The sequence below is a fragment of the Dipodomys merriami genome, unplaced genomic scaffold (assembly GCF_024711535.1).
Source record: "Dipodomys merriami isolate MVZ:Mamm:240054 unplaced genomic scaffold, mDipMer1.0.p SCAF_10, whole genome shotgun sequence".
In the NCBI taxonomy this organism is placed as follows: Eukaryota; Metazoa; Chordata; class Mammalia; order Rodentia; family Heteromyidae; genus Dipodomys; species Dipodomys merriami.
Genome location: NW_027202271.1, coordinates 53043745 through 53068499, shown reverse-complemented (window position 1 = coordinate 53068499; position 24755 = coordinate 53043745). Strand labels below are relative to the sequence as shown.

The 24755-nt window shown below is 39.4% G+C and overlaps 1 protein-coding gene across 4 annotated transcripts in view; it reads right to left on the bottom strand.

Moving 5' to 3' along the window:
* The window catches only part of Txnrd1 (thioredoxin reductase 1), a 45040-nt gene that overhangs the window by 8572 nt on the left and 11713 nt on the right, over positions 1–24755 (bottom strand). For 3 of the 4 annotated variants that reach the window (XM_069991732.1, XM_069991720.1, XM_069991726.1), the window contains exons 2-11: positions 22251–22373; positions 20152–20224; positions 17963–18082; positions 15235–15377; positions 13532–13647; positions 8485–8710; positions 6533–6625; positions 5830–5906; positions 4805–4961; positions 1164–1271 (exon numbers count right to left, since the gene is read on the bottom strand). In XM_069991732.1, the coding sequence (XP_069847833.1) occupies positions 1164–1271; positions 4805–4961; positions 5830–5906; positions 6533–6625; positions 8485–8710; positions 13532–13647; positions 15235–15377; positions 17963–18082; positions 20152–20224; positions 22251–22337 (1200 nt within the window). In that variant the 5' untranslated portion in view covers positions 22338–22373. Of the gene's footprint in view, positions 1–1163; positions 1272–4804; positions 4962–5829; positions 5907–6532; positions 6626–8484; positions 8711–13531; positions 13648–15234; positions 15378–17962; positions 18083–20151; positions 20225–22250; positions 22374–23571; positions 24509–24755 lie in introns of those variants that run through there. The other variant, XM_069991714.1, reaches the window with a different exon arrangement.

Below are 24755 nucleotides of genomic sequence, written 5' to 3'. Positions count from 1 at the left end.
CTAACACAAAAACCTCAATACTGTCTTGTTCCTTAAAATGCCCTTGTTCAATGGCATATTAAAAAGTAAAGGGGAATTCAACTTACTCTCAAACAGGGTAAGGACTAGTGGGAGGAGGCTGTGCTGGCAGAGAGGATAAAGGAGTAGAGGAAGATGAATACTGTCAAAATAGATTATTTGCAATTTTGAACACAAAACAAGGAAACCTGCTGAAGATGCTATGAGTGGGAGGAGGGAGAGGACATGTGATAGTGGTGAGACTGATTAGAACATTGTTAACACCTGTGGAGAAGTAACAATGAAATCCCTCCTATAACTAATATAAGCCAGTGTAAAAACACATAAACAAGCCAGGCACAGGTGGTTCAAGCCTGAGATCTGAGGGTTGTGGTTCAAAGCCAGCAGGGGCAGGAAAGTCTGTGAGACAGAAAATTGGAAGTGGTACTGTAGCTCAAAGTGGGAAAGCTAGTACTAGCCTTGAGCAAAAGATTTCAGGGACAATGCCCAGGCCCTGAGTTCAAGCCCCCCCAACCACCACTCACCACCAACAAAAAATTAAAAATTAAAAAAAAAATACATAAAGAAAATACGCAAAATATGCAAAATAAATAGATGAATCTAAATGATGGTAATACAGAAGTTCTTAGTTATTTTTCAACTTTTCTTGTATGTGCCCATAACTAAGGCCTGCGTACTGTCCCTAAGCTTTTTACTGCTTGAGACACAGCTCCACTTCTGGCTTTTTTTTTTTTTTTTGGGAGCAGGAGGGAAGTGATTACTTGGAGATTAACTGGCACCTGGCTATTTTTCAACTTTTTCTGTATACATTAAAAGTCTGAAGGAAGGCAGGCACTGATGGCTCATACCTATAATCCTAGCTACTCAGGAGGTTGAGATCTGAGGATCATAGTTCAAAGCCAGCCCAGAAAGGAAAGTTCCTGTGACTCTTACCTCCATTTAACCAAAGTCAGAAATTGAGCCGTGGCTCAATTGCTAGAGTGCTAGTCTTGAGCAAACAAACTCATGGACGGTGCCTAGACCCTAAGTTCTAAAGCCTAGGACTGGCACGCACGCGTGCACACTCACATGGCACATGCACAAAGTCTGGAGGGGAAAATAAAAGTAGTAACCTAATATAGGAGAAGAAAAAAAAGAATACTTACTTCAATATTTTCTTCCCCAAATTTCTCAATAGCTTTCTCTTCAGAAAGCCCACAAGAGCCATATTCCAAAGGAGTGAAAACAGTTGTTGGAACATTTTCATAGTCACACTGAAATTAAAGAAAAAACTTATTAGAAAAAATTACAACTTACTAAAAAAAAAAGTTGTATTTCAAACAGTTCAATATTGGGAAAGACTTAGAAATTCCTACTGAAAGCAAGCAAAGTTCTAATCTCACACATTAGTTTGTTCACAGAGAATCATTTGCCTATATGAAAAGTAGAGATTTGAAGAAAAAATTCATGTTATTTTTCTGTTCATCTACCAATTATTGATACGAACAATGATCATGCTTTTTCATCTTACTAAAGAAGCCAAAAACATACTGACAATCTCAATTACCAGTGACAAAAACAGAAGTCTTTGGAAGCTCAACTAGGTAATATGAAGAATCCCATAAAAGCACTTTACATCATTGGCTCAATAATCCAGAGATTACTTTAAAAGTAAGGCTTTAAAATAATAATTTAACAAAATAAACTGCAGGAAACAGGTACTTGAAAGGGGTTAGGTGGGGGTCAAGCGGAGGTGGGGGTAGACAAAAAGGGGGAGAATGCAGCCAAAAATTCAATGTATATCCTACATAAGAAAAGTGAGGGGAAGTGGCGCTGTAGCTCAAGTGGTAGAGCGCTCGCCTTGAGCTGAAGAGCTAAGGGACAACGCCCAGGCCCAGAGTTCAAGCCCCACGACCGACAAAAAAAAAAAAAAAAAAAAGAAAAGTGAGGAAAGGAATGGGTTGGGAGGGATTGGTAAGAATGTTGACAGAGGTGACACTGATCAAGACACATTATACTTGTTAGGTTTTTAAAAAGAGGTAGCACCACGCACGTGGTATTCAGGTAAGGGGTAGGTTTATTCATCGTTCTGGCTGGCACCAGGCCATCTTGGCCCTCTACCCTCCACGGGGAGGGTGGGGGGAGGCCTGGGAAAGAGCTGGGAAAGAGCTAGAAAAAGAGCTGGGAAAGAGCTGAGAAATAGCTGGGAGAGAGAGAGAGAGAGAGAGAGAGAGAGAGTGCTGGGAAAGAGCTAGAAAAGAGCTAGAAAAGAGCTGAGAAGGAAAGAGCTGAGAAAGAGCGTCTGGGCATGGGCTAGGCCTTATCTAGGGTATGGGCGGAGAAAGGTGTAGCCACATCAAATTCAGATGTGACCTCAGCAGATGCAGATGTGACCTCTTCCAGGTGTGCCAGTTGCCTAGGTAACGCAGGTACTGGGCAGAGACTTTGCTGCGAGGAGGGTGGAGTCTGCTCGTCATCCAGGAGCGGACCTTACAATATTCATAAACTGTTTTGTTGAATATAAACTTCTTTGCACTACTTCAGAATAATACAAGTATTTTTTAAATAATTCTTTAAAAAAAGTTTTTTTTTGTTTTTTGTCCGCCATGGGGCTTGAACTTGAGGCCTGAGTTCCGTTCCTCAGATCTTCAGCTCAAGGCTAGCGCTCTATCACTTAAGCCACAGAGCCACTTCCAGTTTTTCTAGTGGTTAAGAGTTTCAAGACCTTTTCCTGCCCAGGCTGGCTTTGAACCACGATCCTTAGATCTCAGCCTCTTGAGTAACTAGGATTACAAGTGTGAGCCACCGGCATCTGGCTAAAAAGATCATGCTAGTGGCTCATGACTATAATCCTAGGTTCTAGCTAGTAGACTGAGCTCTGAGTACCACAGTTCAAAGCCAGCACAGGCACACAAATCTATGATTCTCTTATCTCTAACCAGCAAAGTTGGAAGTGCAGCTGTAGCTCAAGGGTAGAGTGACAACTTTGAGTGGAACAAGTTAAAGGAAGGTGCCTTGGGCCTTGAGTTCAAGCCTCAGTACTGGCATGTGCACACACATACACACAGATCTCTTAAAAATCTGTAAGGTTGGGGCTGGGAAGGTGGCTCTGTGGTAGGGCGCTTGCCTTGCATGCCTGAGGCCCTGGGTTTGATTCCTCAGCACCACATAAGCAAAAAGAAAAAACCGGAAGTGGCGCTGTGGCTCAAGTGGTAGAGTGCTAGCTTTGAGCTGAAGAGCTGAGGGACAGCACTCAGGCCCAGAGTTCAGGCCCACGACCGGACCCCCCCCCCCCAAAAAAAAAAAGATAGAAGAAACTGAATCATCAGTCTTTACAACAGTAGGGTAGGGTGACCTACTAGAGAAATTTTATAATTCTTCTTTTCTAAAAAGAATACTGCTTAGAGTTCTCTAACTCAAAAGTAAAGGCAGACATCCATTTATAGCCATAATAATGTATCACCAACCAATAATACACCAATGTTCTCTTGCTTTAAATTAGAAAACCAGAAAAAGGTGAAGGATTTTTTTTAAACACTGAACAACAGGTGGCACAGATCTGTAACCCTTTAAAAAGGACAAAACAAAAGTGACCAATGCTGGCTCCAGCTCACTGCCCAGAGGTGGTGCAAGGAGTGTAGCTCCAACAAAGCCAAGAAGTCTTCCCTATTTAGGCAGACAGAGATCACAGCTCAGGGAGCTCTTGGATCTGCAGAGATCTTCTGAGATTATAAATGACACATGGGAGGAATGCCCAAAAGGCAATGAAAAGAAACACTGATTTTCTCCTTAGAAATTTTGTGCTATATAGTGTGAATGACTGATGAAGGTGCCATCTCTTGCATCATCACCCCATAGTTATTGCTGGTTCAGAAAAAACCTTCAGGAAACCACAAACTCTATACTGAATAACAAACTAAATGAATTTCAAACTATTTCTAAATGTACTTCCTTGTCTTACCAGACACTCAGTAACTACTACAATGAATACAAGATATACTCAAGGAAGTAGCTTCATTAGTTTTATTCCAAACAGGAAAATATATATTCCAAACAGGAATATGAACATGGGTTGCACATTCAGCTACTCTGCTACTCAAAGCCCTCTACTTCTAGTCTGTTCTTTTCAAATTGTAAGATTTTTATTACGATACAATCCAAAATAACTTCCAATTATTAGCATCATTCTGTGAGATTTTATTATTATAGGCAACTGAAAGAAGCCCACAATGATATATGCTCAAGGAAAATGTGTAATAAGTACAGTTTGTGTTTGTAATAAGCACAGTTTGTGTTTCTAGAACACTTTCAAGAACAATTAGGGTGTATTTAGTCTTTTGTAGCCTCCCTATTTTATGCAACATAATGAAGAGTTTCAATTTCTTACAGTGACTTAAAAATAACCACTTTCAATTAACATAGGCTACATTCAACATTCCAAGAGCAAAAGACATTTCTTACAAAGGACAGGGGGAAAACATGCCCAAACAAGCTTAAACCCCCTTACCTAAATTATACCCAAGCTTTTAATAGCTCATAAAGGGTCCAAGAAAGCTTTTGAAAATTGTACTTACAGTGGTAGCAATGAAACCTACTACCGACACATGGAAGTGTGACAAAATTACAAACGTCATGTAACAGACCTAGCAATGCACTGTTTGAAATACAAGCTGAGAGACTCAATCAGGATGTTATCACCAAAATAATCACATTACCCAACACATGGAAAACCTTCTCAGCTGCCCCTTCAGTGGAGCTAGAAGATTACTGAAAAGTAACTCAGTGGGTGATAACCTCAGGCACTCACCTTCACAGTGGAGCCAGCATAAAGCCTCTGAGCCAGCAATCTGCCTGCCTGGATAGCCACTGGTGTGAGCTCCAGCTTTCCCTCCAGTATGTCACCAATGGCATAGATGTAAGGCACGTTGGTCTGCTCTTCATCTGTGACTGGAATTTTTCCAGTCCTGAAAATTCAGTCAGTTAAAACTCATCAGTTGGGGGAGGAACATACAAAGCAACAAAGAAATGGGGGGGGGGGAGAGGGAGAGGGTTGGATGGGGGACGGAAGAGGGTTGGGTGGGGGGGGCGGGGGAAGGATAGGATGGGAAGGGGAAACAAAGGAGGAGGCTACAATGCTTGATGAGAAATGTACTCATTGTCTTGCCCATGTAATTGTAACCCCTCTGTACAGTATTTTCACAATAAAAATAAATAAATAAATAAAACTCATCAGTTATCACTATGAATTGACAGAACGAAATTCCCTTCTTCCCCTAAAAGCACCAAACTGACTCCATCTGAGCACAATATTCGAAAGTACTAAACACAAAATGAACAGCTCAGAGGAACCATTATGTATAGTGACAACCTAGCCACCTCAAAGAAATAAGAAAACGATGAGAAACTTTGAATTATGATAGTTAAGAGTAAAAATTCCAAGTTGCAATAGTCACCAGAACCAGGAAACACTAACATGAGTGTTTTCTAAACCCAAAAAGGAGAATATTGACAGGCTTTGGTGGTTCACACCTGTAATCCGTAATCTCTGGAGGCTGAGGAGCATGGTTTGAAGCCAACTTGGGCAGAAATGTCTGTAAGACTCTTATCTCCAATTAACCATCAAAAAGCTGGAAGTAGAGCTGTGGCTCAAGTAATAAGAGTGATAATCTTGAGAGGGGGAAAAAAAAACTAATTCAAGGACAGGGCCCAGGCTCTGAGTTTAAGCCCCAAACCTGCACCCTCCTCCTCATCCAAAAAAAAAAAAAAGAACTAAAATTATCATTGTTCAATCTGTATCTGGAACAGTACAAAATATGGTAATATTTTTCTTACTTTTCATTTATCTTCACTCCCACGGTTTCTAAGCCAATATTTCTTGTACAAGAGTCTCTTCCTATTGCCAACAACACCTGAAAAAATAATATACTATTGATTACTAACAAAAACTGTCACATGGAATTCTTTATATTTTTATTATTATCTAAGTTCATCTTCCATAAATGAGAAAAGTATCAGGTCCAGTGGCTAACACCTGTAATTGAGCTATTTGAGAAGCAGAGCTAGGATTTCCTACTTTAAGTAGGAAGATCAAGGTCCAACGCTGTCCTAGGCAAAAATGACATGATATAGCAGGAATCCTGTCCCATTTCTTAATTAAAAAAATAAATAAATACATGTCTAAATAAACCTAGACAAGCTTGTTAACCAAGACAACAGAATCTGTGAATGAATTAACTTTTCTTCTAAATGGTAGGAGAGATGAAAGGGAAGAACATGGGACAGGAACATTCCAGCTCACTCAAAACTTCTACTGCTTTTCAATGGCCATTCTTGTAGACAAACTTAGTTTAAGTTACAGTAGAGACAATATGAAGCCATTTGGTTCCCAAACAAATTATAATATCAGAGTAATCCAGGTGTCTTCAAATGGGCATGGTAGCCCTACAATATAGAAATAGCAGTCATTCCTAGTATACTATTAAGCACGTCTGGCATCTGTTTTCTGATGAAATACTGACTTGAGCCTATTCCTTACCGTATTGTACTCTCCTTCAATGGTCTCTTCACTGTTAGTGCACTTAGCTATTACCCGGAGTCGTCCTGGTGTTCCTGCTTCAATTTGCTCAATCTGTAAAGAGATAGTTTTGCTCTGAAATAAATACAATTATCAAGAAGGAAAAATGTACCTTCCCCTTCTATCCTTCTATCTGGTTAACCTAAAGTTGAAACAAAATGAAGCCTAAAACATTTACCAGGCACCACTGGTTCACACCTCTTACCCTAGATACTCAGAAGGTGGATATCTGAGGACCACAGTTTGAAGCCAGCCTGGGCTGGAAATTTTTCTTTTTGTTTGTCAGCCATGGGGCTTGAACTCAGGGCCTGGGTGCTGTCATTGAGCTCTTTCACTCAAGGATAGCGCTCTACCACTTTGAGCCACAACACAACTTCCGGTTTTCTGGTGGTTAATTGAAGATAAAGAGATTCCCAGCCTTTCCAGCCTGAGATGGCTTTGAACTACAATCCTTAGATCTCAACCTCCTGAGAAGGTAGGATTGCAGGCAAGAGCCACCATTATCCAGCATTATGAGACTCTCTTATTTCTAATTAACTTTCTCTTCCATCCCTCTCACCTGTTATCTGCAGAGAGCCCTTTTACTATGTCACTTGACAATACAACATACTCTATAACCCAGTTAACAGAAATCAGACCCCATGAGCACTCTAGCCCAACAGTTTTTCAAGGACCCACATTATATATTATACTAAAATACCTTGTATGTTATATATTACATGTAAAATGTTACATTTCTGTCAGTATTCAAATAGTTATCTCCTAGTCACAATGTAAGCATAGCATCTACACCTCTAGTCCCTAAAAACAGCTACAATTATCCAAGTTCAGGTAACTCCCAGGAAATCTGAAATTTGATCCTCATAACAATATGAGATGGATTCACTGTAGGCTTAAGTGGCTGCTAATGTAATCCTCAAAAGAACTCTTGAGACAAGGCTATCATCTTCCTCACTTCACTGAGGCTTCGAGGTTAAATATGTCTTAAGTCACATGGTAAGAAATTAGGTTATTATGAACCCAAAGCTCACATCTATCAGTGAGACTTATGGTCATGGGAAGCACTCAAAGGAAAAACAAATAACTAAATCTCTAAACGTTAATAAATAGTCCCACCTTTACCTGCACTAAAGGAAACTTTCTGAGACATACTAAGTAATAAATTTTGTTAATCTTATGTGCTATGTTAACAGACTCAGATTGTTACGATATATATTTCAGAACCATTGAAATGAAAGTTAAATGAGCAAAACAGGCAGCCCACATAACAAAATGTGATAATTGTTTCTAGGAAGTCCAAAGTAGGGAGCATCTGCTGACTACATCATATTCCCAGGGGAAACATTAAATGGGAAAAAAAAAAATTTTTCAGTCTTCTTAAAAGTCTTATAATGTCTAGTATATATTAGGAAAGAAAAAACAACAGACAAGCAAATTAATGGTAAAGAACCAAAGGAAGAAAAGAACTACTAATCTACAAATAATGTTGAATTTTTTTTTGGGGGGGGGGGGGAGGGGGTCCAGTCGTGGGCCTGAACTCTGGGCCTGGACGCTGTCCCTCAGCTCTTCAGCTCAAGGCTAGCGCTCTACCACTTGAGCCACAGTGCCACTTCCGGCTTTTTTCTTTTTTTTTGTTTGTTTACGTGGTGCTGAGGAATCGAACCCAGGGCCTTAAGCATGCAAGGCAAGCGCTCTACCACTAAGCCACCTTCCCAGCCCCTACTAATCTACAAATAAGAGCAAAGCTATTTAGGCAGCAGGCAAGTACAAGTTGATGTGTATTTGATAGCTAAGGAATCACAGCATTCCTGAGAGTTTGTAATATTCAAAGGATGCCCTCATCACTAATCTCAACTCTCTTTTTGCCTTTTATAGGAGTTTGGAAACAACGACCCCTAGATAGTCCTACTTACTTTAGTTGGTACAAACTGTTTTATAAACTTGATACCATGTTCTTCCATGTGTTCACCAATTTTATTGGCCATATCTTGGTCAAATCCTCTCAGAAGAATGGACCGTACCATCACAGTAACATCCAAACCAATACCAGCAAGGAATCCAGCACATTCCAAAGCAACATAGGATGCTCCAACCACGAGGGTCTTACCCGGGCAGTAGGATAAAGAGAAAAGATCATCACTGAAAAAAATTCAAGGGAGGAAATGTTTATATAATGAATAATGACTAAAGTAAATAGTTTTACATTCATGGATAAGAAATTTTTATTATAAACATTTAATTAGCTACATATATAACATACAAGTTTCTATAAGGTCTTAGATACATTCATTCTCTTTCTTGTCACTTAGTAGCTTTGAAAATAGCTCATGCTGCCACAGACCAAGTACAGCAAACTTTGTAACTTCTGATACTAGATGAATCTAGCCATACAAAATAATTTTGAACTGCCTGGAATACAATATACATTTGCACACCTAAATCACACTCCCAATCCTTCATCCTACCACTCAGCTTCTTTCCAAGGTAGAAAACTCACATTACTTCTCACCTAGAATAACCATTATTAGGAGTAGAAAGAATGGTTGGAAAAAACGTCAAAATCTTATTTTTGTACTATTTAAAAAATTAAAAGTACTGAATACAAAAAGGGAGCCTGCTATGATCTAAATGCTTTTTCTGTTTTTGCTTTTTTTGGTTTTATTTTTTGTCAGTCGTGGGGCTTGAACTCTGGGCCTGGGCACTGTTTCTCAGCTCTTCAGCTCAAGGCAAGGGATCTACCACTTGAGCCACAGCGCCACTTCTTGATCTGAATGTGTGTGGCCCTGTCCTCACCAAAATTTCTGTGCTGAAATCCTAGTCCCCAAGTGTAGTATTGAGAGGTGATTAGGTCATAAAGGTGGTGCTCTCATGGATGAGATTAGTGTCATATAAAAGAGACCACAGATACTAGCCAACAGAATCCACAAACATACAAAAAAAAAATCATATATTATGACCAAGTAGGCTTCATTCCATAGAAGCAAGGCTGGTTTGGTATACACAAATCAGTAAATGTAATTCACCGTGTCAACAGAACCAAAGATGAGAACCACATGATGATCTCCAGAGAGGCAGAAAAGGCCTTCAACAAAATACAGTATCTATTTATGTTAAAAGCTTTGGAGAAGCTAGGAATAGAAGGAACATTCCTTGAAACAATGAAGGCTATATATGACAGACCAATAGTCAAGTATGTCCACTTTCTCCAATCCTCTTCAAAATAGTTTTAGAATTCCTAGCCAGAGCAATAGGCAAGAAAAAGATGTAAAAGGGATTCACATAGGGAAAGAAGAAATCAAACTATCCCTATTCACAGGTGATATAATCTTATACCTAAAGGACCCAAAAAACTCCGTCCCCATGCTCCTAGAGCTGATGAACCACTTTGGCAAAGTAGCAGGATACAACATTAACCCTCAAAAATCAGTAGCCTTTCTGTATGCCAATGATGTACAAGCAAAAAGGGAAACCATGAAAACAACTCCATTTGCAATAGCCTCAAAACACACACACATGCACGCACACACACACGCACACACACACGCACACACGCACGCACACGCACGCACACACGCACGCACACACACACACACCAAAAAAACCACCCTGGGAATTAACCTCACCAAAGACATAGAAGATCTTTATAGCAAAAACTGTAAAAATCTGAAAAAAGAAATCAAAGAGGACACAAATGGAAAAACCTTCAATGTTCATGGATAAATAGAATCAATATTGTGAAAATGGCCATATTGCCAAAAATGATATACAAACTCAATGCAATCCCCATCAAAATCTCAATGACATTCTTTACCAAGATACAGAAAACAATCCAAAATTTCATATGGAATAACAAAAGACCTAGAATAGCCAAAGCAATTCTAGGCAAAAGAAGCAATGTGGGTGGTACCACAATAACAGACCTCAAACTCTAGTACAGAGCTATAATAACAAAAATAGCTTGGTATTGGCACAAAAAAAGACCCGAAGATCAATGGAATAGATTAAAAGATCCAGAAATAAAACTATACACTTGTCTAATATTTGATAGGAAGCCAAAGACATACAGTGGTTAAAAAAAAAAAAAAGTCTCTTGAATAATTTGTGTTTGGAAAACTGGGCATGGATATGCTAAAAACTCAAAGTGAATCCCTGCTTATCACCATGCAGCAATATCAATTGAAAGTGCATCAAAGACTTCAACATCAGACCTGAAACCTTGAACTACTGCAAGAGATAGTAGAAGAAACATTATAGAACTTATCGGCAGAAACTTCTTGACAAGAGTCCCAGAGAGACAGGAGAGACTTAACAAGTGGGACAACATCAAAATAAGACATAGTTACTAAACTAGAAAGACAGTAAACAAACTAGGAAAAGAGCTTTACCAATAATGTGTCAGACAAAGGCCTATATCCAATATATACAAGGAGCTCAAGAAACTAATCCCTCCCAAACCTGATAAACCAATCCCTGGAGAGGTAAGAAGAATTTCTTAGAAGAAGTAAAAATGGCAAAGAAACACATCTATCCCTGGTCAGAAAGGAAATGCTAATCAAAACAACTCTGAGACTCCATCTTAACCCAGTAAGATTGGCTAACATTCTGAATAATTTGAACAACAAATGTTGGCAGGCATGTGAGGAAAAGGAACCCTACTGCACTGTCGGTGGGAATGTAAACCATACAACCACTCTGGACAACAGTCTGAGATTGCTCAAAAAACTAAAGATAGGCTTCCAGCCATACCACTCCTGGGCATCTAACATCATGATTCAGGGTATGTTAAGAATACCTGCACATCCATGTTCACTGCTGTACTATTCACAATAGCCAAGATATGGAAACAGCCCAGATGCCCCAAAATAGATAGATAAATCCAAAAAATATGGAACCTATACACAATGTAATTTTACACAGCCATTAGAAAGAATGTTATCTGCAAGGAAATGGATGGAATCAGTACAAATCATATTAAGTGAGGTAACTTAAGTTCATAGTCAAACAGCACATGTTCTCTCTGATATGCAGAAATCAGCTCTAAAATTCTAGCCACTCACACAGTAAGACCAAGAGGATAATCTTAGGAGAGAAACACAAAAAGCACAAGGCCTAAGTGCTCTTCATATTTACACAAAATTATATACATTCTGAAATTAGCTCCAAGATATGGAAAAAGAGACTTCTTTCCCTGACCCCCCCCCTTTTATTAGTTTTTAAATTTTTGATGATTCTGTCTTCTTTACTTTATGTATGGTATATTCACATGTATATCATCAGGGGGTAGGGGGGTAAGAGTACAGAACTTAAGGGGAAAATGGCGAAAAGTGCAGCAATAGAGCTCACTGGACACTGATAAAAGTGAGCTAAAAAAACTGATGGGTGGAGCCAGGCACTGGTGGCTCATGCCTGTAATCCTAGCTATACAGGAGGCTGAGATCTGAGGATTGTAGTTCAAAGCCAGCCCAAGCAGGAAAGTCCATGAGACTCTTATTTCCAATTAACCACCAGAAAACTGGAAATAGCACTGTGGCTCGAGTGGCAGAGCCCTCACCTTGACTCTGGGACCAGGCCCAGGCCCAGAGTTCAAGCCCCATGGACCAACAAATAAATAAAATAAAAATGATGAGTACAGACGGGAGGGAGTAGAAAAAGGGAACAGAAGACACTGTACAAAAGGAAATGTACTCATTGCCTAACTCATGTAATTGTAATCCTTCTGTACATCACCTTTATGATAACAACAATTTAAAAAAAAGAAAAAAGAACCACAGAAAATGCCACAGAAAATGCCTTCACTTCTGCTACCACTTGAGGACATAGCAATAATGAGCCAACCAGAAAATCGGCCCTCAGCAGACTCCAAATCTGAAAATGCCTTCATCTTGACCTTGCCAGCTTCAAAGAAGAGAAAGCAATTTCTCTTATTTATAAGCTATCTAGTTTAAGGTATTTTGTTACAGCAACCCAAATACACTAACACAGCAATGACAACAGCTGACATCAGGGATGCTCCTCAATGAAGCACAAAGGATAAAATTATACCATCAAAAGAGGGAGCCTAATGAAGAACAGTAAGTCAGAAACTCAGGAGCAAAAGGTATCCAAAAAGGCCTATTTACCAAATAATCTGTTGAGACAACTTCACACTTTCAAACTCTTAAACAACACCAGCAGTATTATGACTATAAACAAAACCAAATTACACAGCAAAACCTCCTTGCCTGACCTATGGACTTCAGAAGGTCCCTGTAAGGAAGACTACAATCACTGAATAGTTAAAAGGGACCCCGGACCCCAAAGCCTCATAAGTCTAATGAACTGACATCCCCTAATTCTTTGCAACCACCAAAGAACAATATAGTTCATACTGCAAAACTAAGTATATGGTACACATGTACCACACTCTTCTGATTTTTATATACTTATGTACACACATATATATAAATAAATCTCAAATATAAATATAAACATGTATTTATATACAAAATGTTTGAATTAATTTAAATTGCCATAGTTGAGAACCAATATTTGTAGCTTTGGATTTTTAAAATGTTCTTTTATTCTCCTTTTTCTCTTTCTTCCTATGCTCAAAGATGGTAAAATGTGACTGTAAATTTTCTGAAGTCTAAGAAATTAATGAAAAGGATTTAAATAAAAAAGCAGAAGCAGCCGGGCGCTGGTGGCTCACGCCTGTAATCCTAGCTACTCAGGAGGCTGAGATCTGAGGATCCCGGTTCAAAGCCAGCCCGGGCAGGAGAGACCGTGAGACTCCTATCTCCAATAAACCACCAGAAAACCGGAAGTGGCGCTGTAGCTCAAGTGGTAGAGCGCTCGCCTTGAGCTGAAGAGCTGAGGGACAACGCCCAGGCCCAGAGTTCAAGCCCCACGACCGACAAAAAAAAAAAAAAAAAGCAGAAGCAGAAGTCCACCCTGGGATTTCCTCTTCCTATTTCTCCTCACCTGCTGATGCAGTAATCTTTGTCACCAGGGATGCCCAAGTATCGTGGCCTTTCTCCAGTTGCAATGAGAAATCGCTCTGCTGTATAAATTTTTTCTTTGCCTCTATTATTTGTTGCCTGTAAAGGAAACAATAAGTCATTTCTAATTATGTAATTATCCTTTGGAAATGTAAACTTCAGTTAGTAAAGGTTGTTCACCAGCGTCTCATCTGATCCTCATAAAAATTTGATAACTCACTTATGGCTCATGTCTACAATCCTATCTACTCAAGAAGGCTGATATAAGGACTGAAGTTCAAAGCCAGTCCTGGCAAGAAAATCTAAGACTCGCGGGGCTGGGAAGGTGGCTCAGTGGTAGAGCGCTTGCCTTGCATGCATGAGGTCCTGGGTTCGATTCCTCAGCACCACATAAGCAAAAAGAAAAAAAGCCGGAAGTGGCGCTGTAGCTCAAGTGGTAGAGTGCTAGCCTTGAGCTGAAGAGCTGAGGGACAGCGCCCAGGCCCAGAGTTCAGGCCCCACGACCGGACCCAAAAAAAAAAAAGTCTAAGACTCTCATTTCCAATTAACCAGTAAAAGGTCACAAGTAAAGCTCTGGCTCAAGTGGCAGAGTACTAGCCTTGAGTAGTAAAACTCAGGGATAGCACCCAGGATGAGTTCAAATCCCCAACTGGTAGAACAACAACAACAAAAATTGATAACTCAAACTTGGAACTGGTGGCTTATGCCTACAATACTCAGGAGGCTTACACAGGAAAATCGAAGTTCAAAGCCAGCCTGGACAAACAAATCCTTGATAGTCTTACTTCCAGTAAAAAGCTGAAAGTAAAGGGGTGGCTTAAATGGTAGTGCCCCAACCTTGGACAAAAAAGTGGGAGCTCAAGGACCAGAATAAGTTCATGACTCAGTGAGAAAAAGAGACAGACAGACAGACAGACACAGAGACAGACAGACAGACACAGAGAGAGAGAGACAGACAGAGAAGGAAGGAAGGAAGGAAGGAAGGAAGGAAGGAAGGAAGGAAGGAAGGAAGGAAGGAAGGAAGGGAGGAAGGGAGGAAGGGAGAGAGAGAGAGAGGGAGGGAGGGAGGGAGGGAGGGAGGGAAAGAATAAATATGAGGAGGAGAAGGGAGGGAAGGAAGAAAGGGAAGGGAGAGAGGAAGGGAAGGAAAGGGGGAAGAAGGGAGGGAAAAAGAAAAAAATGGTAACTCATAAGAAAGAGACATTAAGGCTGGGTAATTAATGAACTCACTCAAGGTTAAAATGCTAATAAGTAACAGAGTCAAACCTCAAATGCAGGCAATCTGGTCCATGTGCTCACCTCATTCCAGAGGCCACATAATCATCAAACTGGCCAGGAGCCAGTGGCTCACTCCTGTTGTAATCCCATTACTCAGGAAGCTAACATTTGAGGATCACAGTTCAAAGCTAGCCCAGGATGCAAAGTCCATGAGACTGTAATATCCAATTAATCACCAGAAAATCACAAGTAGAGCTGTGGCTCAAAGTGGCAGAGAGCTAGCCTTGAGTGCAAAATCTTAGGGACAGCGCCTAGGCTCTGAGTTCAAGTCCCATGACTGACCAAAAAAAAAATCAAACTGGACAGCCTGGGTCACAGTAGCATTAGATTTTATTATAATACTTCACAATAATTTTTCCCCTACAATAACTTGTTTAAGTCTACAAAGGATGTAGGTGTTATAATTACCTTAATCCTATGAGGACCAACGAACTTCCCATAAGCATTCTCATAAGTTATTTTTTTCTCCCGGAGAGCTACTCTGTAGCCCCAGTTCAGAGAACCAATATGATTCTGCACAGCTTCTGTCATCTTTTCCCAGTCATGTTGAACTATGTAAGAAAGACAAAACAATTAGCTCTTCAACTGGTAAGTCTCTTAGTAACTAATCATATGGAATAAGGAGCACTGTAGAGAGCCTGGACCAGCCTGCCTTTCTGCCTCTGTCTACCACCACTACAAAAAGAATAGACAAAAATGGAAGACCCACCTGCCAACTATAACTAGTGATCCAACTACAATAATCACCAATGTTTTACTAATTTGTGCTCATATACCTCTCTATTTTTTAAACAGAATAGAATATTTTAAGTAAATCCAAGACATGTATCATTGGTCAGTGACTTAGGGATGCCCTTGTCATTTAATGCTAACTAATGTTCATTACCATTAGGAGCTGTCAGCTCAAAGTACCAGTAACATCACCACCATGGAGAAATAATGAGCTAGAGCATGGGAAGAAACATCCCTGAAACTTCGCAATTATAGCATTACTAAATACAGCACTGAAGTACTATTCTGCTAATTCCCTACGAGATCTCATACCCTAAAATAAGACATGATTAAAATCACATAATAGTATCAATTATTTCAATGACTGAAATTCAAATTCAAAGATTAGGTCTTCTTCTTAGGCTTAGTTTTATTTCCAAACTCCTCAAACCTTCTTCCCTATTGAGTTTTGACATCCTTCAACTTGTAGTGAGTAGACAGCCACTATCACTTCCATTGTCTACTGTAATTATACTAGGACAGAAGGACTTAAAAGTCCTGGAAATTCAAGGAGTTTCTATGAATTGCAATGTATAAACCTGGACTATGCTAAGTATTAGCTCTTTATTACCTTAGTCATTGTACCTTTATTAGTTCTGAACTGTAGAGGTTGGAAATAACTTTAAAGTGTCATAGCTATTTTTAATGTTATATGACATCTTCAGAATTATTTTGCTGGGAAAAAACTGCCATTATTAAGTTGTAGGTCACCATCTATCTGACTGATTTATTATATACTTACCAGAGTAGAAAAAGCTAAATGTAAAGCCCAAAGTGCAAGCCCTGATACCAGCACAAAAACAAAAAGTAAAACAAAAGAGCAGGTAACTTGATGGACTGAATAGGTTAAGAGAGATGAGAGAGAATGACAGAATGATGGAAGAGATGACACTTACCAAGATGCATAATTATACTCATAAACTAACATGTTAAAATTGAAATTCCTTTGCACAATTACTTAAGATATTTACATCTATGAATAAATATCTATACATAGATATACACTGTCTTCATAGATATAAATATCTATGATATCATAGATATAAATATCTAAATAGATATAGAAGATTTTCCCTCAAATGCCCCTCACACTACAAATCTCAAAATTACAGTTATAGACCAGGGCTGGAGTTTCACTATTCAAGGATTAGCGCAATTACATCAGTAATTATACAAAACTGACTTTTATGAGTTGGAAAGTCATTGATTCTACCTTCAACTTATCTAGAGATTCTAGAGTACCCTAAATATTTTTAATCCAACATAGTCTAAACACAGTCCTCTTTAACAAACAATGGCCCCCATCTCATCATGAAACCAACTTCTTTAGAGATAAAAAAGCAACACCTTCCAAAGAAAGCAAATGTAATCTGTATACTTTTCATGCTATGAACTCTTCATGTGTGATACATACCATTTAAGGATTCATTTGAAAGAATTCTGATTTACCATTTAGAAGTATCATATTCCACACGCATACTAGCCACCTATACTAATTGAGCACCTGGAAGGACTAAGCAAGATCACAAGCCTGGGCTATACTGTGAGGCTCTCAAAATAAAGCAATGCCATACTCCAAAAACATTATAACTATGTAAGTTACCTGACAAAGTAAGTGAAATAATTTTATCCATAAAAAAATGTCATCAAGCCAGAGCCAGTTGCTTATCATGCATATAATCCTAGCTATCTGAGAGACTAAGATCAGAAGGATCATAGCTCAGGGCCAGCCTGAGCAAAAAAGTTTGTATGACTCCTTGCTTTGTAGCTGGGTGTAATAACATCCACCTGTTGAGATCAAGCTACTTAGGAAGCTAAGATTGGGAGGAAAGCAGTTCCAGGCCAGCCAGCATAGGAAAGTCTGGGAGATTCCACTTCAATGGAAGAAAGATGGGTAGGTAGGGTGGAACAACCCAGCTATGGAGGAAAGCTCAAAATAGGTAGATCATATATTAGGTACATATGGGGCAGGGAAGTAAGACCCTATCTCAAAAATAATCCGTGCAAAAAAAGGGCTAAAGACATCCCTCATCAGTAGAGTACCTGCTTAACAAGTGTAAGGTCCTAAATTCAGACTACAGTATTGCCAAGAAAGAGAGAGACAGACAGAAAGAGAAAGAGAGAGAAAGAGAGACAGAGGCAGAGACAGAGAGGGGGGAGGGGGGACACATAGGGAGACAGAGAGAAGAGAGAAAGATGAAAAAGACATGAGAGAGGGAGAAGAAAGGAGAGAGGAGGCAAGAGAACAAAACAAAGATATATACAATACAAAGTTTTCCAGTTATTTGCTACCCTCATAAAAATAGAACATTGCAAGATAATGGCATAAGCCCCAAAACACAAAGAAAAGCTTTTCCTTCCATACCCGTGTCTTCAACTTTCCATCCATAGGTGCCTGAGTCTTTTAGGGCTTGCCCTAACAGAGCTGCTTGGTGCATCAATTTTTTAGGTATGCAACCCACATTGACACACGTTCCTCCAAGACCTGCAACAACATTGAGAAGTCAGCTTGTAACCTACTACAGGACTGCAAAGAAAAAGCCAACAAGTATAAGGAGTCTTATTTTTGTGTGCTTAATGTCTCCAATAAGTTTAGTCCTAAGTCTCATGACATTTCTAAGTTCAGAGAGCTCTATATATTGAACATAGTAACATCATCCTAAAAATAGAGAGGCAAATTTCCACATACTTCAAAGATTCAAAATTATATTGATAATGGTGCCAGAAAGTGAAACTTTTCTGTGTACACAACTATTGCTGTTGAATGTGTGAATGAAACTGGTCAAAGGATTATATAAGCACTGGCAGACTGCAGGGGATCTGAAATTCTGCATCACACCTTGTGTTTATGCACATTTTAAATGAGGTAGCCCTACAGCTTTCATTTGATCCTCCTAAGGATCCATGTTTCATCTCCTCCTCTTTTCTCTTCCCCAGAAGGTCTGATAGCTGTACACTTACAGAACATTATACTAGCTTATTTTTGTCAGTACAAAAGACAAGCAGATAGGAGAGGTGGCTAAAATGACAGGAGTCAGGGTACAAAGAGTGAAACTCATAGGACAAAGACATGTCCAGTGAGAATACTACTATGAAGTGCAAAATCCACAGGAAGGGGAATATATCTAGCACCAAGAATAGTGTCTGTCACAGAGTTGACACTTACTAAGTACTTGCTGAATGGATAAATTAAGAAAGTGTGATGTCTGATTTTGACTTCCTGCTGCTGGCCTCTCTTCTAAATCAAGCAGTTAAATGTTACTCTAGATATAATTTACCTATCCCTCTGCTCTCTGGCCTTAAGACTCCTCAATGACTTCTACCATGTGCTTGGATTAGTCCCAAGTCCTGGTCCTGGCCTACAGGATCCTTCACAGTTTGACTTGCCTTCTTTTCTAGTCCTGCTTCAGACTACTCTCTAGTCCCCACAACCATAACCATAAAAGACTCATCTATCTCAGGGCCTTGGAATATACTACTCACTGAGAAAGAAAGAAAGAAAAGTTGTGTGGAGGTTCTGCTTCTGTGTTTGGCATAACTGGCTCATTCTTGATCTTTAGGTCTCTTCTAGATGCCAGCTCCCTTGCTTACTAAACTGCTCAGGTTAAAACTCTCCTTCAGTTCTTCTTTATTTCACTATGTAAAATTTTAAAGAATCACTCATCACATTTTGGGTAAGTTCTTGCTCATCTTTTGCCTCCACACTAGAATGTAAGCTCCAAAAGAACTAAAACTTGTCTCATGCTGTAGTCAATTGCTATTATCCTTATGGCCCTGGTTCATAAAGAATCAATAAATATTTGTTAAATTGGTAACAATAAACGCATAGTTCACCAAGATTCAAGTAGCAAGGCTATCATCCACTCAATTATCTGGTCCTAGTTAGTTCTCACTGACTGGAGGGGATAAGTTCAGAGTTTGGAGAGAAAAACTGGGAGAGAGCAAGAGAAGGGGGTGACATTGTCCAAAAAGAAATGTACTCTTTACTTAACTTATGGAACTGTAACCCCTCTATCACCTTTGCAATAACAATGTTTTAAAAATATTTTAAGATTCAAAGTTTGCGCTATTAAGCCTCTTTTTTTTTTTTTTGGGGGGGGGGGAGGAGTCAGTTATGGGCTTGACTCTGAGCCTGAGGCTGTCCCTGAGCTCTTCAACTTAAGGCTAGCACTCTACCACTTGAGCAACAGCACCACTCCTGGCTTTTTCTGTTTATGTGGTGCTGAGGAATCAAACCCAGGGCCTCATGCATGCAAGGCAAGCACTCTACCACTGAGCCACCTTCCCAGGCCTATTAAGCTTCTTAAGCATGATATGTGACACAATATTTAAGTTTTAGTCAGAGCTGTGGATAGGATTTCTACTACCCTGACTGTCCCAAAGAACCTAAACTTACAGCGTTTAAGCCGAGTCCATTTTAACTTAACTCAAGTGAAAGAAATACATGTTGGTATGAGGTCTTTTCTTTTCTAATTGGGTTTTCGGTGTCACTTCAGATCACTGTAAGAAAAATATATTTCTAAAAATCACTTTTAAAATGTTCTAGAGGCTTACCCCATCTAGTTCCAAGAGGAGTTGGAGTGACAAAATCCAAGACCAATACCTTCTTGTCATACTTGGCTGCCTCCTGGAAAATAAGATTATCAACAATAGATTGGAAATGAGCTTCTAAAACTTAATAGCTTTTATTACGCTATAATGCCTAAAGCATTATAATTATTAATTATAATTACTAATTACTAATACTTGGGAATTTCATATACTATGATGATCAGTTCAATTCTGAGGTAAAAAGTAAGGATAGTAAGATAGTTGTGATGGTAGTTTTAAAGATTATGCAGATGTTTGTATAACTGTTACAAAGCTAGAAATCTTAGAATCTTACATAATTCCATGCAAACCATAACAGATCAAGCAGCAATCTAAAAATAAAACCCACAGCCATTTCCAAGCCAGAGTAGGTAGCTAGGAAAGCCTGTTTATTAGCTTTCAGCGTTATCTCAACTTGATGTTGTAATGTAATATCTTCAAAAGTATTTCTACATTTTACCTAATTAAGTTGCTAAATCAGAATACTAGGAAAGCTTTTCTTCCAAAATTTTCCTAATATTTTTATCAGACGAGTCCATGAGGTACTTGACAGTATCTGGGATCCTTCTAAATGTATTTAGGGGGAGTGAAAGGAGTTGGGTTCATTTTTCAGAGTATCTCTATCTTTGTGGGAGAATAAACTCTGTGTACTGGCCACTTGCCCTCAAGATTACCTGACAGGACTATCTGTGTACCCTTCAGACCACCACCACTAGAATAAAGTACATCAGTGCATCGCTCTCAGCAAAGCCCTGCTTCGTTTGAAATCCTGGCCTGCGCCTAATGTAGGCTGCTTCATGTGAACCTATCTTTACTGACCATAAGCTATAAGTTAGGGGGCATAATCACTTAATCTTTAAAAACCTGTTGATAAGGATAACAGGCCTAAGGGTTCCTCAAAGGGGCAATGTATCTTGAGTTAGAGTCAGGAGCCTTAAACGTTGCCTATTTGTACACCTTCTTCTCAATCATGCCTAGACCACAAAGTTACTACTCGTCCTCTTAGATCTCCTCATATACAGCCAGCAAATCATTTTTGTTTTGTTTCTATGTTTTAAAGCCAGTAGTGGGAGTCAAACTCTGCATACATTCAACTGGTTATTTTGATCATGGCTGGAGCACTACACCACTTAAGCCACTCTCCAGTCCAGTTGTCATAGGGTTGGTCATAGGGCTTGAATTCAGGGCCTGGGTACTGTTCCTGAGCTTTTATGCTCAAGGCTAGTGCTCTACCACTATGAACCATAGCACCACTTCCAGTTTTCTGGTGATTAATTGGAGATAAGAGTCTTACACGCTTTTCTGCCTTGGATGGCTTCTAACCAAGATCCTCAGATCTCAGTCCTCTGAATTGCTTAATTTTAAGCATATGCCACCAGCACCTAGTATCAGCAAATCTTTTTTGCATGTATGTATGTGCCAGTAGTGGGGCTTGAACTCAGGGCCTAGGTGCTGTCTCTGAACTTTTTTGCTCAAGGCTATCACTCTACCACTTGAGCCACAGGCCCAATTCTAACTTTTTGGAAGTTTATTGGAGATAAAGAGTCTCAGGAACTTTCCTACTCAGGCTGGTTTTTCAAACTGCAATCCTCAGTTCTCAGGACTCCTGATAAGCTAGGATTACAAACCTGAGCTACCAGCGCCCAGTGAGGCAAATCATTTTTAATAAGTTTGGGAAATTTCTACTGAGGAAGAGAAGTTGTAAACAGGGAAATCAACAAAAGTGAAAATAAATCAAATACTAGTAAAGAATAAGATATATTTGCTTCATTTCAAACAGTCCCCACACAACTTTATCATTAAAAAAAATCAAGCAAACTTAAAATGAATGAAAATGTGTCTCAAACCATTGGCCTTATACTTTATATTCAAATATACATAGACATATATATTTAAATTGGGTAAGTGATTTGTAAAGTGGTCCTCTAACATGTCCTGCCCAAGTTAATATTAACAAACTCAAGAATGGATCAAATAAACTCCTCAAGGAACTGGGAGATCTGTGCCAGGCACATGAGTATTTTAACCATGATCAGACAAACCCACAACAGAAGGAGCCTTGCCTTAGCAGCTGCCAGTCCTCCAGATCCTCCTCCAATGATGATAAGATCATAGTCATAGGTCCTAGGGAGGTCTTTAGCGCTATTCATTTCTATCGGCTTTTGAAGTTGGCTTTCCTGATAAGCCTAAAGAATAAACAATGGCAGAGAAAATAATTTAGCTTAAAAGAAGCAATGCTACAAAAAGCTTTGGAAGAAAGCTTTCTGTAAAGAAAAGCAAAAACAATTTTCAAAGGCACATGTTACTTTTCTATTACAGTTCACAAACAGAAAGATCCCACCTCCCTTCAAGGGTTGACTAATACTTGTTTTCTTTTGGGTTATGACATTTGTAAAGCTTCCTATATCACTGCCACCACTTTGAAGCATTCATTTGGAACTTCTACATATAAACAGAAAGGGTCCTGACAAACCAACAAAATCAACTTAGATCTGAGTGAAGTTTGATTGTCAGCCCTTTATTCCTAGAATTACTTAAATATTTTTATTGTTTTATAAAGGTGATGTACAGAGGGGTTACAGTTTTTGTAAGTCAGGTAACGAGTACATTTCTTTTTGGACAATGTCACACCTTCTTACACTCTTTTCCAGTTTTTCCCTCCTGTTATTCCTTGAATTTTCAAACTAAGTTTTAAATTAGGTTATTTTTCTCTCATTGAGGGGGAAAAAAATATTAATGTTTTTGTGTGTATGCTAGATTGAACTAAGGACCTTGCCTTCTCACTCAGCTTCTTCATTCCTAGCCTTCTTCCACTTGAGCCATGCCTCCACTTGCAGTTTTTTGCTAGTTAACTGAAGATAAGTCTAGCAAATTTGTCTGCTCAAGCTGGCTTTATACCTCAATCCTCAGATTTCAGCCTCCTAAGTAGCTAGGATTCTATGTTTGAGCTACCTGTGCCCATTAAAAACAAACAAAATAAAAGCCTTTTGCAAAGCATTTGCTTGGAGGTTTTTGTTTGGTTTGTTTCAACAGTGGAGTCAAACATCAGGCCATGTGTATTCTAGGTTAGTGTTCTACCAGAGTAGACCTCCAGCTCTGGCAAAATCTTTTAATCTACATATGCTTTAAGTCTCCTACAGTGTCCATATACTTGGGATACCACAGGTTTTATAATTTAGATGTTAAATTTTAAAACTCCTTTTCATTATATTAGTTTTCAGACATTATATTTCATATTACTTTGGAACAGTTTTGGTAATACTACCTTTTATTGAAATAAATACCAGTACTATCAAGAAATACTGACTAAAAAAAATTAACATGCATGTTAGAATGTTATTTAAAAACTTTTAACTTCGACAACTAAAAAGTCCCCAAACTTACCGGCCCAGACTGTACATTTTTCTCCTGCCTACAATCAGGTGTGGGGGATGAAAGGACGAACTTGGGGTCAGCAGAACTGGGTGCTTGAAGTATGGAAGGGGATGCCATGGAGGAATGTGGAAGAGGACGCACAGCCCTGTGGGTGCCCCTGGGCAGCATGCCAGATGCACATGGTGGCTCAGGGACAGAAAGGAGAATACGTGGAAACCAGCGGCAGTGGGGACAAGTCTGCACCACCCTGATAGTCTGCACAAAAGGGCTAAGGTGAGAAACTGGTAAACACAACCAGTGCTCATCAACTGGCATTATGGCTGAGGCTCCTTCCTCGATGCAGGGCACTGTGGGGAAAAAAAAGTTGGTAATAACAGCCCCTCTTTACTGGCATGCACAGATGGTGATAAACACTCTCTGTTGTAAAAGGAAAACTACCTGTTCTTGGAACTTCTCTCCCCAACAAAATATCTAGTAGAACTAGTGAAATCAAGCATATCCTCGTGCTAAAAAGCCACATGCTACTCCAATAAAGTTTATAATATTTTCTCTCTTTTTTTTTCTTTTTCTTTTTCTTTTTTTTTTTTTTGGTCATTGTGGGGCTTAAACTCAGGACCTAGGCACTGTCCTTGAGCTACTGTGCTCAAGGCTAGCACTCTACCACTTTGAGCCACTTCTGGTTTTCTGGTAATTAATTGGAGGTAAGAGTCTCACAGACTTTCCTACTTGGACTAACTTCCAACCACGATCCTCAGATCTCAGCCTCCTGAGTAGCTAGGATTACAGGTGTGAGCCACCAGCACCCAGCTATAATCTATCCTTTGCTGAAATTCTGTATCTGATCTGAATTCTTACAGTTCAAACTTAAAGTAAAATTCTATCATCCAGTGCAAACTTTACTGGACAAAAAAATGGATGGTTAAGGAAAAATCAGTAAGACACAGACAATAGAAGCATTCAACTAATCCTAGAACAAAACATGTTTTTAGCTTTTTAACTTTTAAAAACATGTTAATTTGATGGGGACTGGGAAGGTGGCTCAGTGGTAGAGTGCTTGCCAAGCATGCATGAGGCCCTGGGTTCGATTCCTCAGTACCACAGACACAGAAAAAGCCAGAAGTGGCGCTGTGGCTCAAGTGGTAGCGTGCTAGCCTTGAGCAAAAGAAGCTCAAGGGCAGTGCCCAGGCCTTGTG